This window comes from Ictidomys tridecemlineatus, chromosome 3 (genome assembly GCF_052094955.1).
Source record: "Ictidomys tridecemlineatus isolate mIctTri1 chromosome 3, mIctTri1.hap1, whole genome shotgun sequence".
NCBI classification, from domain to species: Eukaryota; Metazoa; Chordata; class Mammalia; order Rodentia; family Sciuridae; genus Ictidomys; species Ictidomys tridecemlineatus.
In genome coordinates this window covers 18,676,952-18,691,454 of record NC_135479.1, presented here as the reverse complement: position 1 = coordinate 18,691,454, position 14,503 = coordinate 18,676,952, and the positions used below count along the sequence as shown (strand labels likewise).

General features: G+C 52.3%; 1 protein-coding gene across 6 annotated transcripts in view; it reads right to left on the bottom strand.

Annotated features, from left to right (window-relative positions):
• The window catches only part of Hdac5 (histone deacetylase 5), a 35,709-nt gene extending 25,350 nt beyond the window's left edge, over positions 1–10,359 (bottom strand). For 5 of the 6 annotated variants that reach the window (XR_013435623.1, XM_021728323.3, XM_005328103.4 and 2 more), the window contains exons 1-2: positions 10,202–10,359; positions 4,624–4,834 (exon numbers count right to left, since the gene is read on the bottom strand). Coding sequence is in view for 2 of the 6 variants with exons in the window: in XM_005328103.4 (XP_005328160.2) it covers positions 4,624–4,645 (22 nt within the window). In the remaining 4 variants the exon portion in view is untranslated. The remainder of the gene's footprint in view (positions 1–4,623; positions 4,835–10,201) is intronic. The other variant, XM_078041012.1, reaches the window with a different exon arrangement.
• Between the last annotated feature and the right edge of the window lie 4,144 nt (positions 10,360–14,503).

Sequence of the window (14,503 nt, the reverse complement as noted above, 5' to 3'; positions counted from 1 at the left end):
GTCTGGAGTCACAGCTGCCCAGCTGGAAAAGGTAATGGAGTAAGGCCCAACCTGGAGCAGGCACTGGTGGACATCTCAGGGTAGGAACTTCACCACCCCCTTCCCCATCTTCATCCTGGCCAACCAGACCCTTTTAAGAGGAATAGAAGGATGGGCAAGGTCCCCATGAGTGGGGTGATGGGTGGCAGACATAAGGGAGCCCAGAAAGCCAAGGGCAATAGCCCCTCCCAGCCCAGGACTCCACCCACCCACGCTAGGAGCAACCGGAAGGGCTGGCTAGCCCTGTCCTGGCTTTCTCTGCCTGCCTCAGGCACAGGAGAGTGTGGCAGGAGAGCCCTGCTCTGGAGAAGAGGAAGTTACCAGCTATAACAATTCAAAAGCAGGGCTCCCAGAACCCTGGGGAGTCAGACGCCTAAGAAAAGAGGACTCCTGAATAGGGAAGATAGGACAACCAGGACATGGGCACTCAGTGGCCGCCAGCTCCCAGTAACATATAGCTTCCAAGAAGTAGGAAACGAAGTGTCAGACTCAGCCAGACAATCTTCAATGCAATTCCCAGAATCCTCCAGGGGATAAGAAGGGAGGTCTGGGGAAGGAAGACAAGTGTCTTTTTTCTTCTGAGATTCAGGTAGTGCAATAAGGTCTTCTTAATGTCTAACTTCAATTTTTCTTGCTATACCACCCATCTGTGGTTCATTTCTCTTCTCTATCCCTGTCCATCCAATGCTCCCACATACTGTCCCACAAACCTTATGGAGCACACACTGAGGATGGGGTCCAAGAGCCCTATCCAGAGCCAGCACCATTCTCCCCAGACAGCGGTGACTCCATCCCCTCCCTCTGAGGTTGCATTCTGGTCTCCTAATACTCTGAAGCTGCAGAGAGGGAAAAGGCCAATGCTGGCTCCCCTAGCTCTTACAGGCTACCATTTTATGGGCCCAAAAGGTTGGCAGGGAGACCTGACTGAAAGAAAGAGAAGTCTTACTTTGTGCACAGTCAACAAGCCCAGGGTTGTTGGCATAGTGGCACATGCCTATAATCTCAGCAGCTCAAGAGGCTAAGGCAGGAGGATTGCAAGTTCAAGGCCAGCCTCCACAACTCAGTGAGGCCCTAAGCAAGTTAATGAGACCCTATCTCAAAAAAAAAAAAAAAAAAAAAAAGGCCAAAGGTTGGCTCAGGAGACCTACGCTGAAACTGTGAGGTGCCAGTGGCCCTGGGACCCTGGAGACATCGAGCCTGCCTGTCTTCTAGTTCTTCCCTGTCCTTTGAACCAGTCATGTGGAAACCTGTCAGCATGACCTGGGAGTTGCCATGTGCCAGGTCCACATTATATGCTAGCTGAGCCCTCTCATGTGAAACCAACTCCAGGAAAAATGTGGACATCTTCTTTGGCATCTTCCACTTCCCCTCACAGTTAACACGGCCTCCTCTGGTCATCCTATCCTAAGCCTTCAATCCCTCTGGAATGATAGAGCAGAGCAGAGGAAGGGTGAACAGATCCCAATCTGTAGTGAGCACAGTCTGTGCCAGGGCAGGGAGAACAGAGGCCAGGAGTCCCCTTCCCAGACCCCTACCCTACACCAGCACTGACCCACTTTCTCTTCCTCAGGGCTGGCTACCTCCCTTCCAGGGGTTCAGAGGCAGAGCCTGGGGCTGGGAGACAGGACGCCATGGTTCCTGGCTCTACCTCACACCCATGCCCCAGTTTCTCTGGTCAACCAGAAAGGAGGGGGTAGCTGCCTCCCCCTCCTGGGAAAGGGAAGGAGAGAAAGTGTGGAGGGTTCTGGGAGTTGCTGGGCAGACAGGTGTTGTCATGAAGCCTGTCTCCCTCCCACGCTGGGGATAAGGAACCTGGCCATCTCCTCCAGGCCCAGCCGCCATCCAAGCTGGCTTCCATAGCAGGCCGCACTCTTGCCCTCTCCTCTGAGCAATGGCACAGAAGAGTCCAGGTCCTAGGTCCAGAGCAACTCTTCCAACCTGGCTGGGCTGAGCCTTGGCTGTGACAGATTCTGTCAGTCTTTCAACCCCACTGAGGAAAACATGCGGACAGAGTCACTTCTTGTTCCCTACTGCCCTGCCAGAAGGAAGACAGAGGCCAGGGAATGGCCTCCCCAGGAAAGCAGGCAGTCCCACCAATGGCCTTTGCCCAGACTCCCAGGACTGCCAGAGGTAGGTAGATAAGGTCACATGCTGGCATGCAGCCCAGTCCAGAGGTAAGTGGATAAGTTCCCACTCCTGGGGGTGGTGGGCCCCAGAAACTCAGTGTCCATCTGCCACCCTTCACTAGAAACTCTCTTACTAACTTGCTCGCTGTGAGGGCAGGGATAGATCATCTCATATCATCTCTTGTTCCCCCACAGGCTAAACTTACTGGTGATACTCAGTGAGGATTTGCCAAACCAAAAAGTTCCTAGAGAACTGAGAGACACTGAGAAGAACTGGAGGAACAGCAGAAAACTCCCTGCCCTTACCCAGCCCTGCTACTCGGTGCTCTAGGGAAAGAGGAGAGATTGGAAAACGATAGGTGCTCAGGGGCTGGGGCACCCCTTCTTTGGGGACTAGTCATTCTCATTATTCCCAGTTCTGTCCCCTGCCCCATGGCCCTAACCTTTCCTTCTTGGGGCTCTCTCCAAGGTGTCCCTAGGGAAGAACACCTGTGTGCTCTGGCTACAATTTGTGGTTTCACTGTACCCAAGGCACATGATTTTCAGGCTTTTGCCAGGTGCTGGGCACCCATAGCCCGGGCCCAGATGCTAGCCAGAATTGTGGGAATGGAAGATGGTGAACCCCTCAAAGAAGGGCTGCATGGAGGCTGGCTGTCACCCTCGGAGCTGATCCCAGAACCACTGGAAAGGACCTCAGGAGAACACCCCCAAGCAGTGACCCCAGTTGTGAAGCCTCTCAACAGTCTTGAAATGAGGTTCCCAATCTGGGGCTCCCTCCTTCTCTCCCAGACACACAGAAGACAGCATCTCCCCCTACTGGGGGGAGCTGGAAAGCCATCCAGGAGGCAAGGCCAATGCCACATGCCTCACTCAGAAGGCCCATGCCGGCCAGGGCCCAAGCTGGTAAGATACCTCCAGCTACCCCACGCTCCTACCAGCTCTGGCAGAAGTGACTGCAAAGGGAACCTGGACCACCGGCATCTGGAAAGGCGACCCTATAAGCTCATCTGTGCTGGATAGATTATTCAACCTTGTATTGCCAGAGAGTAAAGTCCTATAGCTAGGAAATATCCTTCAAAAGCCATTACTAGATACCTCTGAGCAGCCTCTGTGCCGTAGGCCAAGGGTTAGACCTTGACCTCCATGTGAAGCGGGAAATTGAGATGGCTCCCAAAAGGGTTAGGGTCATAGCTCAGAGGAATGGAGCAGCTGGCACTATTGCCAGACACAAATGACCTGCTGATGCAATGTCCAGCTGAGGCAGGAGAGGAAATGACGAATACCCACCAGACCTCTGCTGTCCCCTTGTCAACCCAGCCTAGAGGAGGAGGCAGGAAGCCAGGGAGCTCAAGAGCCCACCTGGCACAGCCCCTACAGGTTGAATGAAGGAAAGGGCAGAGGCAGGAGGACGTGAGGGGTAACCACAAACCTACAGGAGAGATGGTGGGGATCAACGTGGGAGTGACCCAGACTTCTCCCTCCCTGCTGCTGCTTCTGGACCACCCTGCAGATGAGCTTGCATCCCAGGCTCCAATTTCCCTGTCTCTTAAAGAAGGAAAAGTACCCATCCACCCTACAGAAAAAGATGTGGGGACAGGACGGGCCATGGAGGGTTAAAGTTGAGCAACATGGGCTCTGAGCTTGTCGACTGTGCAGGAGACAGTCAAAGAGAGAAGGCAGTCATTACTCTGACCACACTGACCCATGACCCTCCTGGGAAACTCCTGAGGGTCCAAGTCAGGCCACTTGGACACATCCTCATGGGCACACATCCAGACCCACCCCAACATAAAGCTGCCTGGAGTCCCACCCATACACTATTTCTGGCAGCACTGGGCAGGGTCCTAGGAGCAGAAGAGAATGTGAAATATCAGAGGAAAAGACCCCAAATTAGGAATCTACCATGTCCAGGGTCCAAGAGGATGAGATCTAATCTACCTGGACTCTGCAGAGTTAAGACTCGTCTATAAACATGTTCCCCCACTCCCACCCCAAGCCACACACCCAAACACAGAGGTTAAGGCCCAGGCCCAGCAAACCTCCACCAAGAAAAAAATATGAACTACAGAAGGAAAGAAGCTGCCACCACAAAAAGGAAGCAGGGCATTCAGCTATCCTGGGGAAATGCTTCCAACACCACCTCAGGCCACCCAGAGAAATTCTGGGGTATGTACCCCCTACAGGCCTACCTACCCTGGCCAATAAGGCAAGGCAGAACAGGGACCAAAGGCCCCCATACTGAAGGCAGGCTCAGGGCAGAGGTGGACAGATGCCCTCCCAGGGCCATCAATTCCCACAACTACCTCTGTCCTTTCCTTTCAATGCTCCTGTACTCCTGACCCCCTACTTCCCGGACAGCTGAGACACCAGCAGTCGGCTGGTCTGGGCGGGAAACCCACACAGCCCACTGCATCCAAAGTGGCCCCAGGGGGCTCTTCTCCAACCTCCCAGCTCTTACCCGACTTGTTAGGAGAGTTCATGCCGGCTCTGGGCCCGCAGGAAGCTGGCGTTGGGGGCTGGGACGGGAGGGGATGGAGCTGCGGTGATGTCAAGAGAGACAGACGATAACAGACAGATGGACGGGACAGGAGCCCGGGGCCACCGTGCCTCTAATGCCCATCCAAGGCCATCCTTCGGGGTGAGGCAGTCAGGCACTCAGAACGGCATCCCTGGGGAGAGATGGAGCAGGGTTAGAGGCCCCCAACTCAGGAATCTGGGAATCAAAGGAGACCTTGGAGTGATCAGCTTACACCTTCCTGGGGGCACAGAGGGACGGAGCAGAACTTGACCAGATGCTGGTATCCTCTCTTCCTAATTGATAAGGTTCCTGATGCCCAAGGGACAGGAAATGGCTACGGTGGTCACAGCTAAACAAAATCCTTTGCAGGCATGTCAGTTTCCTCTGCCAGGTGGGAAGACGTTACAGACTACCAGGGGTACCTGATGCGAGACTAAGTATGTACCAAAGAAACGCAGGAGCTTCTTGGCTTCCCTCCACGGAAGTAGGGAAATGCAGAGCTGACCTGGGGTTCTTGGCAGAAGTTAAGGGAGAGCCTAAGCTGGGGACTCCCAGGGGGAGAGTCATTGCCTCCCTATTATCTGAACCATGTACCACTCAACTCTGGAAATATAGATGTGCTTCTGTCTTGGTCTTCCCCCACTCAACAATGGGTCTGGACAAGACAGTGTGTTTCCAGGAATTGGGAAAGCCAGAGACATCCATTCCCAGACCCAGCACCCCCAGCTTAAGGGGTTCAGGACCCAAACTCAGAGCTTTACATATGTTTCATAAGTTATACCCCAATGCCCTGCCTGCCTAACCATGGCCTGACACTAAGTCCACCAGAACACAAGAGATTCTTGTTGCCAGTTTGCACAAAGGCACCAAAGAGCCCAAAGATAGCTAAGGACAGTATAGTAATGGAATATGTACTACAGGACCATGGGTTTCCCAAGCTGTCCCCACCCCTCCAGCTCTCCCCGCCACCAGCCCCACAGTTTGTCCTCAAGCCTCACACGCTAGGTATGCACCCACCTAGGCCCATCCCTAAACAGTCCATGATCCACCTAGACATGATCTCATTCATTTGCTTCCAAACGAAGGCAGGTCCTCCAATACCCAATGAAAGTGAGTAGCAGGAAGCAATGAGAGGAGGCTGAGAGCTAGTGAAGTTTAAGCCCTAACTGTGCTCTCCAAGCCTCCAACCGGCAATCAGCTCTGCCTCCAGGACAGCCCCACCTCCTGGAAGGATTAGTTCTCAGTAAGCCTGGCATTCTCATCAAGGATTCCCAGGGGTGGGGTCCATTTGGAGCCCAGAAGCCATCCGTGACAGGAACACAGGAACACACACACACATATACATGGGCACACAGAGAAGACCTGAAGGTCCTGGGCCTGCTGCCCCTGCTCTCGCCCACACACAGAGGCTGGACTCTGTGGCTGCAGAAAGGTGCTTTCAGATTCAGGGTCAAGATCGAAGGGGCTAGATGGCTCCTGACAGGCACCTGTGTGGGCTAAGGACAAAGGAGACTGCACAGGGCTGGGACCAAACTCAGGAATGCAGAAGGTGGGGCTGTTGATGCCCTGGCAGGGCCCGCGTGGGTTGGCAGCTCAGCCAGTGCCCACACCAAGGCTGGCGCCCAGTCCCGCTCACACCCTTTCCCGTGGGCTGGGGAATACAAGTTCAGAAATTCCCACGATTGCCAGCAGCCTGAATGGCTCAGCCCATCTCCTTAGTGAGGGGTACCTCCTTATCAGAGCACTCCAGAGAAGCGACCCCAATGGAACAAAAATTAAGCTAAGCCCCAAGGTCCCATCATCCTCACCTACAAAGGCGCTGATCCTCACCTACCAGGGAGAAGAGAAAGGGAGCAGCTCCCTGAACACACAGTGGGATCAGGACCCAGTTACACTGTTTCTCCCCACCCCATGGAGCTCAGAAGCAACCTGGGCCCCTGTCCATCTGCAAAGAGTATCTGCTGACCTCCATTCAAGTCTAGTGAGTTTTTTACTCACTGGCCAGGGCTCCCTGGGAACAAAACCCCATTCAGGGCCTGATCAGGACAGGCATAGATTCTTGTCTGGGGCAAGGCACAAAGGGGAAAGAGGGCAGCCTGACGTTCAAAACCTGAGCTGTTTGTTTCTGCCTCTACAGAGAACTCACTATTGTTACATGAGGGTCTCAATGGACAGTCAGCTGTGTGGCTTCCAGAGGATCCATCCCTTGGATGCCAAACCAATGAGCAGCCTGGCTTCCACGATGATCTAAGTAGGCAGATCCCCTGGCTCTGCTCCCCTTACCGCAGTAGCCAACTCTTTTTTCCAGATAGACTTCTACCCCACTCCAGGACCCAAACCCACCTTCCACCTCCAGCCAGGACAGCAGGGCAGGGAAGTCTGCAGGAAATCAGCTGCCTCTCACCCTGTAAGCTCACGGATAAGCTGAAGGAGGTAGGACAAAAACCCTAGGAAAGAAATCCATCCCCACCTCACTTGTGAGCAATAAAAACTCTGGCAGAAGGTGGGAGGAGGAGGGCAAGTGAGGGAGATGTGAAGCAATGCAATGTCCCAAAGGCCACAAGTTCATGATGTTGCCCTGCAGGGATCTTGTCCCTCAAGCAACTCCCTCTGAATTCCTGGGGCATCAGGTGTGCCTTGGAGGGCTTCTCCGGAACCTGGATTCTAGCACCACCATGCCACCCACTCCCAACACACCAGGTCTGGTGCTGACAGAAGCAGGTCCAAGTCAGGAGCTCCCAGGTCATAGGTGGCATTGCCAAGCAGTCTGAACCAAGCTTGTGAGTCCAGGATGGGCTTTACTTGCCCCAACAATTGCATCAAAAAGCTACAAGTCCAGACATTCGATCCGAAGGCACACAGGGCTTCTCCTCTTCACCTCTCCTGACTGGCCACAGCAGGCCACTTTCTCCAGCCTAAGACAGTGTTCACTGCCTTGTGGATCCCCCAAGCTGAGCCAAGAGAAGTCCAGGAGGATCAGAGCCATGAAGGGTGCTGACTTGGATGTCCAGGCCCCCAACTAGGGAAAGGGGGAAGGCAACAGGGGAGGAAAAAAGGCACCAGGCTGACAAATTCATTTTTGCAATCGGCCCATTTCTGTTTGTCTGCTCAGACGCAGCTCCAGGCATCTGCACAAGCCAGATGGAGGAGGCTGCTATTTCTAGAAAAAAAAGGGGGGGGAGGGGAGGAAGGGAGGAGGCGGAGGCAGAGGGCAGAAGAAGGGGTCTGTTTGCCCTAAAACCTCAAACAGAATGATACCCCCTCTCCAGCACTACTAGACAGGGTTCCCATTCAAGAAAGGGCTGGGGCCGGGACTGGGGTGAGGTGGGGTGGGGGAGAAGAAAGGCAGAGAAAGTTTAATTAGCCAAAGTCGGCTACAATAGGCCCCCTCACGGGCTGCATCAGGTTTTCATTCATGAGCAAGCGACATTGCTCCAAAAATGCCAAGAACCGCCCCCCCTCGCTGTCTCTCCCTCCCCCCCCCACCCAGCCAACAGGAGTGAGTCCTCTAGCAGGCTGGCTGAGCCTGATGCGGTGTTCCAGACAGCCCTCCTCAAAGGGATGTGAGTAGGAAGAATTAATTATTAAAGAGCAGCTGGTACTTCAGCGCCGGCTGCACTACCCCCAGCTTCTATGGCTGATCCCCTCCCTGCCACCACCATGAAGAAACACAAATGACCCCCTACTTTCCCAGGCCCCACACAGCTAAGATGCCACCCCTAGGAAAGAGAAGGCAAACCTTTGTCTCTACAGCTACTTGGGGTGGGTGGGGCATGTGACATGGTTGCCCCCTCCAGATGACATGATCCAGCCAAAGTAGAGGTATATACTGGAGAAGAGGGGAAGACAGCCTGAGTGAACATCTCTTCCATCCTTGCCCCCAGGTAACCTGCAGCTGGGACTTGCATCTCTGGCCCCTCGTGTGCACACACTCCAGCACAGAGTGGAGATGCTGGGGGGCCTGTTCCTCTAACTCGGAGATCCCCAACCTACCTCATCAACATTTAACCCAGATGCAACTCCAAGTGGAAAGAGGGCAGAGAGGGTTCAAGAAAAGGGGAAGGAGGCAAAACAAGATCTGCCCAAGCTTTGCGTATAGGGAGGGAAAAGGAGGGAAGATTGGAATGAAGAAGGAAGCAGCCCCCAACATGGCTTACTCACATCCCTAGCCCAGCCCAGCCCAGCCCAGCCCAGTATCTCAACAGCTAGCATAGGCTCAGGGATCCTGGTGCCTGGGACTTGGGAGACTCAGTATCCTCCCTGACTGCACTGTCTGGAACCTAAAAGGACACTCAGGGTAGGACCCATCCCAGGATGCTATCCTGCAAGGCAAACTAGCCAGGGGTCCTTCTGGCCAAGACTCCTGAATCTCCCATCCCCTGCCTCCTTTTGTTTCTATGCTCTGGCTCCACCTTCCCCTCCCAGTTGGACCCTGAACCCAATTACTATCACCACTACCATCATCTCGAAGCTCCAAAGCTAACTCCAGGTCCCAGGAACACAGTGGTCACTGTCAGAGTAGTGGATCCCTTTCACATCACCCCCCCAAAGCAACTGCAGCTGCTACCCTTCCTCTCTAGGGACAAGACTCATCTTAGAAAGCCAAAGGCAGAGATATCAAGTGGTCCCCTTCTCCTCCAAATGAAGCATCCCCACCTTCCCTCTTCACTATCCCCCAGACCCCCAGATTAATCACTTATCACCCAGCCGGTTCTCATCTTCCCCCGGGCCCCAGGGAAGGGGAGGGTAAAAAAAGCAGACTCCCCCAAGTTAACAAGGCTCTGACAGAGCCCCTGCCTCCAGAGATACAGACTCAGTATGAAAAATGGGGGGCATCCACCCGAGACAAGAAGGGGGGAGCTCCAATTCATCTACTAGCTCTCTCCCTAGCTCCAGGGTGTCAGACAGAAGAGGGTGGGAACAAACGCAGTAACGCCTCACGGGGAGAGGGTGAGAATAATGGAAGAGAGAAGTAAGGTGCCCCCCCCCCCCGCAGTCCCCCTCCTCATGCACGGGAAGTCAAGGACATAAAATCAAGGAGGCGTTCTAGGAGACGGGGAGAAGCGCTGTGGGTGGGCAGCTCCTCTGACCTCAGAGTACCAAGAAAGGAGTGTTCAGAGAAGAGGGGTCTGCAAGGAATTTGGGTGCAGGGCTCAAATCATTCTGCATCACCACATATGCCGCCGGGAAGGGGACAAGTCAGACATCCCCGACCAGTCCCCAGGCCATTTGGGGGCGCCGGGCACGGGAAGGCGGCCCCTCCCTTACCTGCAGAGAAGGCACCCCTGCATGGGAGGGTTGGGGAGGGGCGCGCTCAGCAAGCCCAAGGCCAAGCTCCCAGGCTGGCGATGCTCCCGGGGGGCGCCTGCTGGCACCCCGGCGCCAGGAGGAAGGAAGGGGGGCGCGGAGAGCGACGCGCGCGCGAGGAGCCCGCGAGCAGCGAAGGCAGGAGGAGGGGGCTCCGCCGGGCATCCCGGGGCCGGGGGACAAGGGTTCCGGGCGGGTGTGGTGCGCTCACCCCCTGCGGCTCGAGCTCCGGCTTCGCGGGCGGCGGCGGCAGCAGCGGCGGCGGCAGCAGCAGCAGCGCCTCCTCGACGGCTCCTCCATCTTTGCGGCGGCTCCTCCGGCTCCGCTCGCCGCCGCCACCAACAACAACATTCGGAGACGTCACTCCCGTCACGTGACGCGACCCAGAGCTAAAAATAGACTCAGACCCCCCCGCCCCAGCTTCAGCCACCACCAACCCCTCCCCTCTCTCTCTCGGCCCTCCCCGAGGGGCGGGGCCAGCAGCGCCACCGTGACAGCTTCTTAAAGGGCCGTACCCAGCCAAAGCTCCGGTGAACGAGCCGGTGAAAGGCCAGGGATCCGAGTCCAGCGAGCCGTGGTGGAGGGAGCCCTTCAGGGACCAGGACCCGCTGCTGGGGCTCAGTTTTTGGAACGTACGACTCTGTTCCCTGCGGTTTTTCTTCCGACTTCCTTTTCAAACTGTGGATGGTGCAATCTTTGCCTGCCTAAGCGGCTCCCTAACACGCCCTCCCGTGGTGGGGGAGGGGAGCTGGGGTGGATTCCTAGGGGCTCGGAGCCCAAGCCCCTACTGGAGCCTGCGTGGCTTGGACAGGTCTCGAATCCGTCAACTCTAACCACAAACTGTGCATCCGTGTTAGGGAAAGAAAAGCCTGGGGAACGTCAGGGTATGGCTAAGAGTCCACGGCCTTCAAATGGGCAGACCAGGAGCCTGCAAAATTGCTGGTCCCTGACTTTGGTGCCATCCTCACTGCAGTGGCCCCTTGGAACATATTATGAATATGTGTGATTAAACCTGGACAGTTTGTCAGTGACCCAGCAATTCCACTCACAAAACACTTATTCTAAGGGAATAAATATTGTTGTGGTCCAAAACGAGCCTAAAAAGAAAGATAATGCTTACAATGGCATGGAATATTGAAAACAAAATCCATCAGTAGGGGATTTACAAATAGAGTAGGAACATGCATTCAGTGGGATAGCATACAAACATTAAAAATTATTTAGACCTAGAGATGGAGGTATAGCTCAATAACAGAGCATGTGGTCAGCATATGTGATGCTCTTGGAGTTCAGAGTTCAATACTCAATATATGGGTGTTTAACCCCCCATATATTGGGGGTGGGAGGGATTGACCAGGCAAAATCAAAATGCTCCTGATTTTCTTGAAAATCAAGAATCCAACAGGTATTACTGAATCATTCCAATATATTTATATATTGGAAAAGTTCCAATATATATATTTGGGGGGGGGCAGGGGTACCAGGGATTGAACTCAGGGGCACTTGATCACTGAGGCCACATTCCCATTCCTATTTTATATTTTATTTAGAGACAGGGACTCTCTAAGCTTCTTAGGGCTCTCCAAGTTGCTGAGGCTGGCCTCAAAATTGTGATCCTTCTGCCTTAAGAGGTTAACCTCTGGAGCTGTTGGGATTACAGGCATTCCCAACTGCACCTGGCTGGTTCCAATATTTTAAGAGCAACAACAAACTAGATTGATATGTCTGAATATGTATGTATATTAAAAGACTAGGGCAATATACAACAAAATGTTATCTTTACATTCTTCTTTATCTCTTCCTGTAGATGTGTAGTTTGTAACAATCATATTACCAGTGTGGTGTGCTCACCGCCTTCGGCTCAAGCTCTGGTTAAGCTTGGCCAGCGGTGGGCAGCGGTGGCTGCAGCAGGTAACCTGCTTGTGTGCACACACCCGGGCACAGAGTGGAGATGCTAGGGACCTGCTCCTCTAACTCAGCCCTCTCACCCAGCCCAGCCCAGCCCAGTCTACTATCTCAACAGCTGCATAGGTTCAGGGGTCCTGGTGCCTGGGACTTGGGAGACTTAGTATCCTCCCTGACTACACTGTCTGGAACCTAAAATATATCTCCACCCCTACCCCATGTTCTAAATCAAATCACCCCTCACCTGAGATAATATAGGTGACACCCAACCAATCAACTCCCTGCATCCATCCCAGCCTTCTCCGAAAGCCATGTCCTTTTTTTTTTCTTAATATTCCTTAGTTGTAAATGGACACAATAGCTTTATTTATTTATTTTTATGCAGTGCTAAGGATCAAACCCGTGCTTCACGCATGCTAGGTAAGTGCTCTATCCTCAGCCCAAGCCATGACCTTCTAAGAATACGAATGTAACAAGGCAAGGTGACACATACCTGTAATCCCAGGAACTCAGAAGGTTGAGGCAGGAGGATCACAATTTTGAAGCCAACTTCAGCAACTTGGAGAGACCCTAAGCAATTTAAAGAGAAACTGTCTCAAAATAAAAAATTAAAAGGACTGGGGAAGCCAGGCACAGTGGTACACACCTGTAATCTCAGTGGCTTGGAAGGCTGAGACAAAAGGATCCTGCCAGTTTCAGCAACTGCAAGGAGCTTAGCAATTCAGTGAGACCCTGTCGCTAAATAAAATACAAAATAGGGCTGGGGATGTAGCTCAGTGGTTGAATACCCCTGAGTTCAATCCCTGGTACCAAAAAAAAAAAGACTGGGGATGATGTAGTTCAGTGGTGAAGTGCCCCTGGGTTCAATTTCCAGTACTCAAAAACAAAATTAAAATGTGTGTGTGTGCACATTTACACGTGTGTGTACACACACAGATCTAATCAAAGAAGTGTGTAAAGCCTTTCTTTCTTTTTCTTTCTTTTTTTTTTTTTTCCTGGTACTGAAAACCCAGGGGCACTTCATAACTGAGCTACATCATCTAGCCCTTTTAATATTTTTATTTTTCTCTAGGGTCTTGCTAAATTGCTGAGGCTGGCCTAGAACTGTAGTCCTCCTGTCTCAGCCTTCAGAGTTATTGGGATTATAGGTGTATGCTACCATGCCTGGTAAAGCCTTTCTTATTTTTGATGACACATACCTGTAATCCCACCTACTCAGGAGGTAGAGGCAGGAGGATGGCAAGTTCAAGGAATTTAGGGAGACCCGGTCTGAAAATAACATAAAAAGATAAAAAGGGCCGGGATGTAGCTTGGTGGTAACCCACTTACCTAGCATGAAAAAGACCCTGAGTCTCATTCCTAGTACCATAAATAAATAAATACCTTTCTAATCTTGTTACTAAAACCTGCTGCTCGTTCAGAAAAGTGGTTTTCAAACTTAAGAGTGCTAACAAATCACCAGAGGAACTTTTTCAAAATATAATTCTTGGACCCCACCTCCAGATCTTGTTTTTCTAGTGGGAAGGAGGCCCAGAAATCTTAGTTTTTAATACCCTAGGAGATGTTGCTGCAGCTGGTCTTCTCCTCATATGAGGGAAAACAAAACAGCCAAAAACTTCTACATGATCCAGTCCCTGCCCACCCAGCCTCTCCTCCCCCAGGGCTCTCTCCAGGCAGCCACATAGCTTTCTCTAATGTCTGGAACAATGTGCTCTTTGCTCTTCAGGGCCTTTGCACAGGCTAGTCTTTTGTTTTTCTTTCTGGAATACCCTGCCCCCTTCTCTTTGCCTGCTGTTACTCATCTGTGGGAGCTCCATTAAATATCACTTGAAAGAGGCCTTCCTTGGTCCTTTAATTAAGCTAGGTCCCCTTGTTATATATGCTTTCATTGACTCTGATAACACAGTTTTTAAATATATACCCATTATTTATAAATATAATATTTATGGCATTATTGTTTCAGTGTCCAGCTTCTAACAACTGTAAGTTGGTGTGTGTGTGTGTGTGTGTGTGTGTGTGCGCGCGCGCGCGCGCGCGCGCATGTGTTTGCATGCATGTGCCCGTGTGTGTTAAGGATCAAACCCAGGACTTTGCACATGCTAAGCATATGTTGTACCACTGAGCTACATCTCTAACCGCCCCCTTTTTTTAAGTACTTTTAAAATTTTAGTTGTAGATGGACACAATGCCTTTATTTTATTTATTTATTTTTATGTGGTGCTTAGCCTTGAACCTAGCACCTCTCACGTGCTAGGTGAGTACTCTACCACTGAGCCACAACCCCAGCCCCCCATCATCTCCGACCCCTTTTAGATTTTGAGACAGGGTTTCACTAAATCGCCCAGACAGGCCTCAAACTTGCAGTCCTCCTGCCTTAGCCTCCTGGCTAAGGATCCAGGTGTGCACCACAGCACCCAGCCCTATATGCTACTGTGTTTCTTGAGAGTAGAAACCACACATCTCCTGGAACAAAAGAGACTTAAACATTTGTGGAAGGATGTGAATGAGTGTTAGTAAACCAAGATGAGCACTTTTTTTTTCTTAAGAGAGAGTGAAAGAGGGAGAGAGAGAGAGAGAATTTTTTTTTTTTAATATTTTTTAGTTTTTG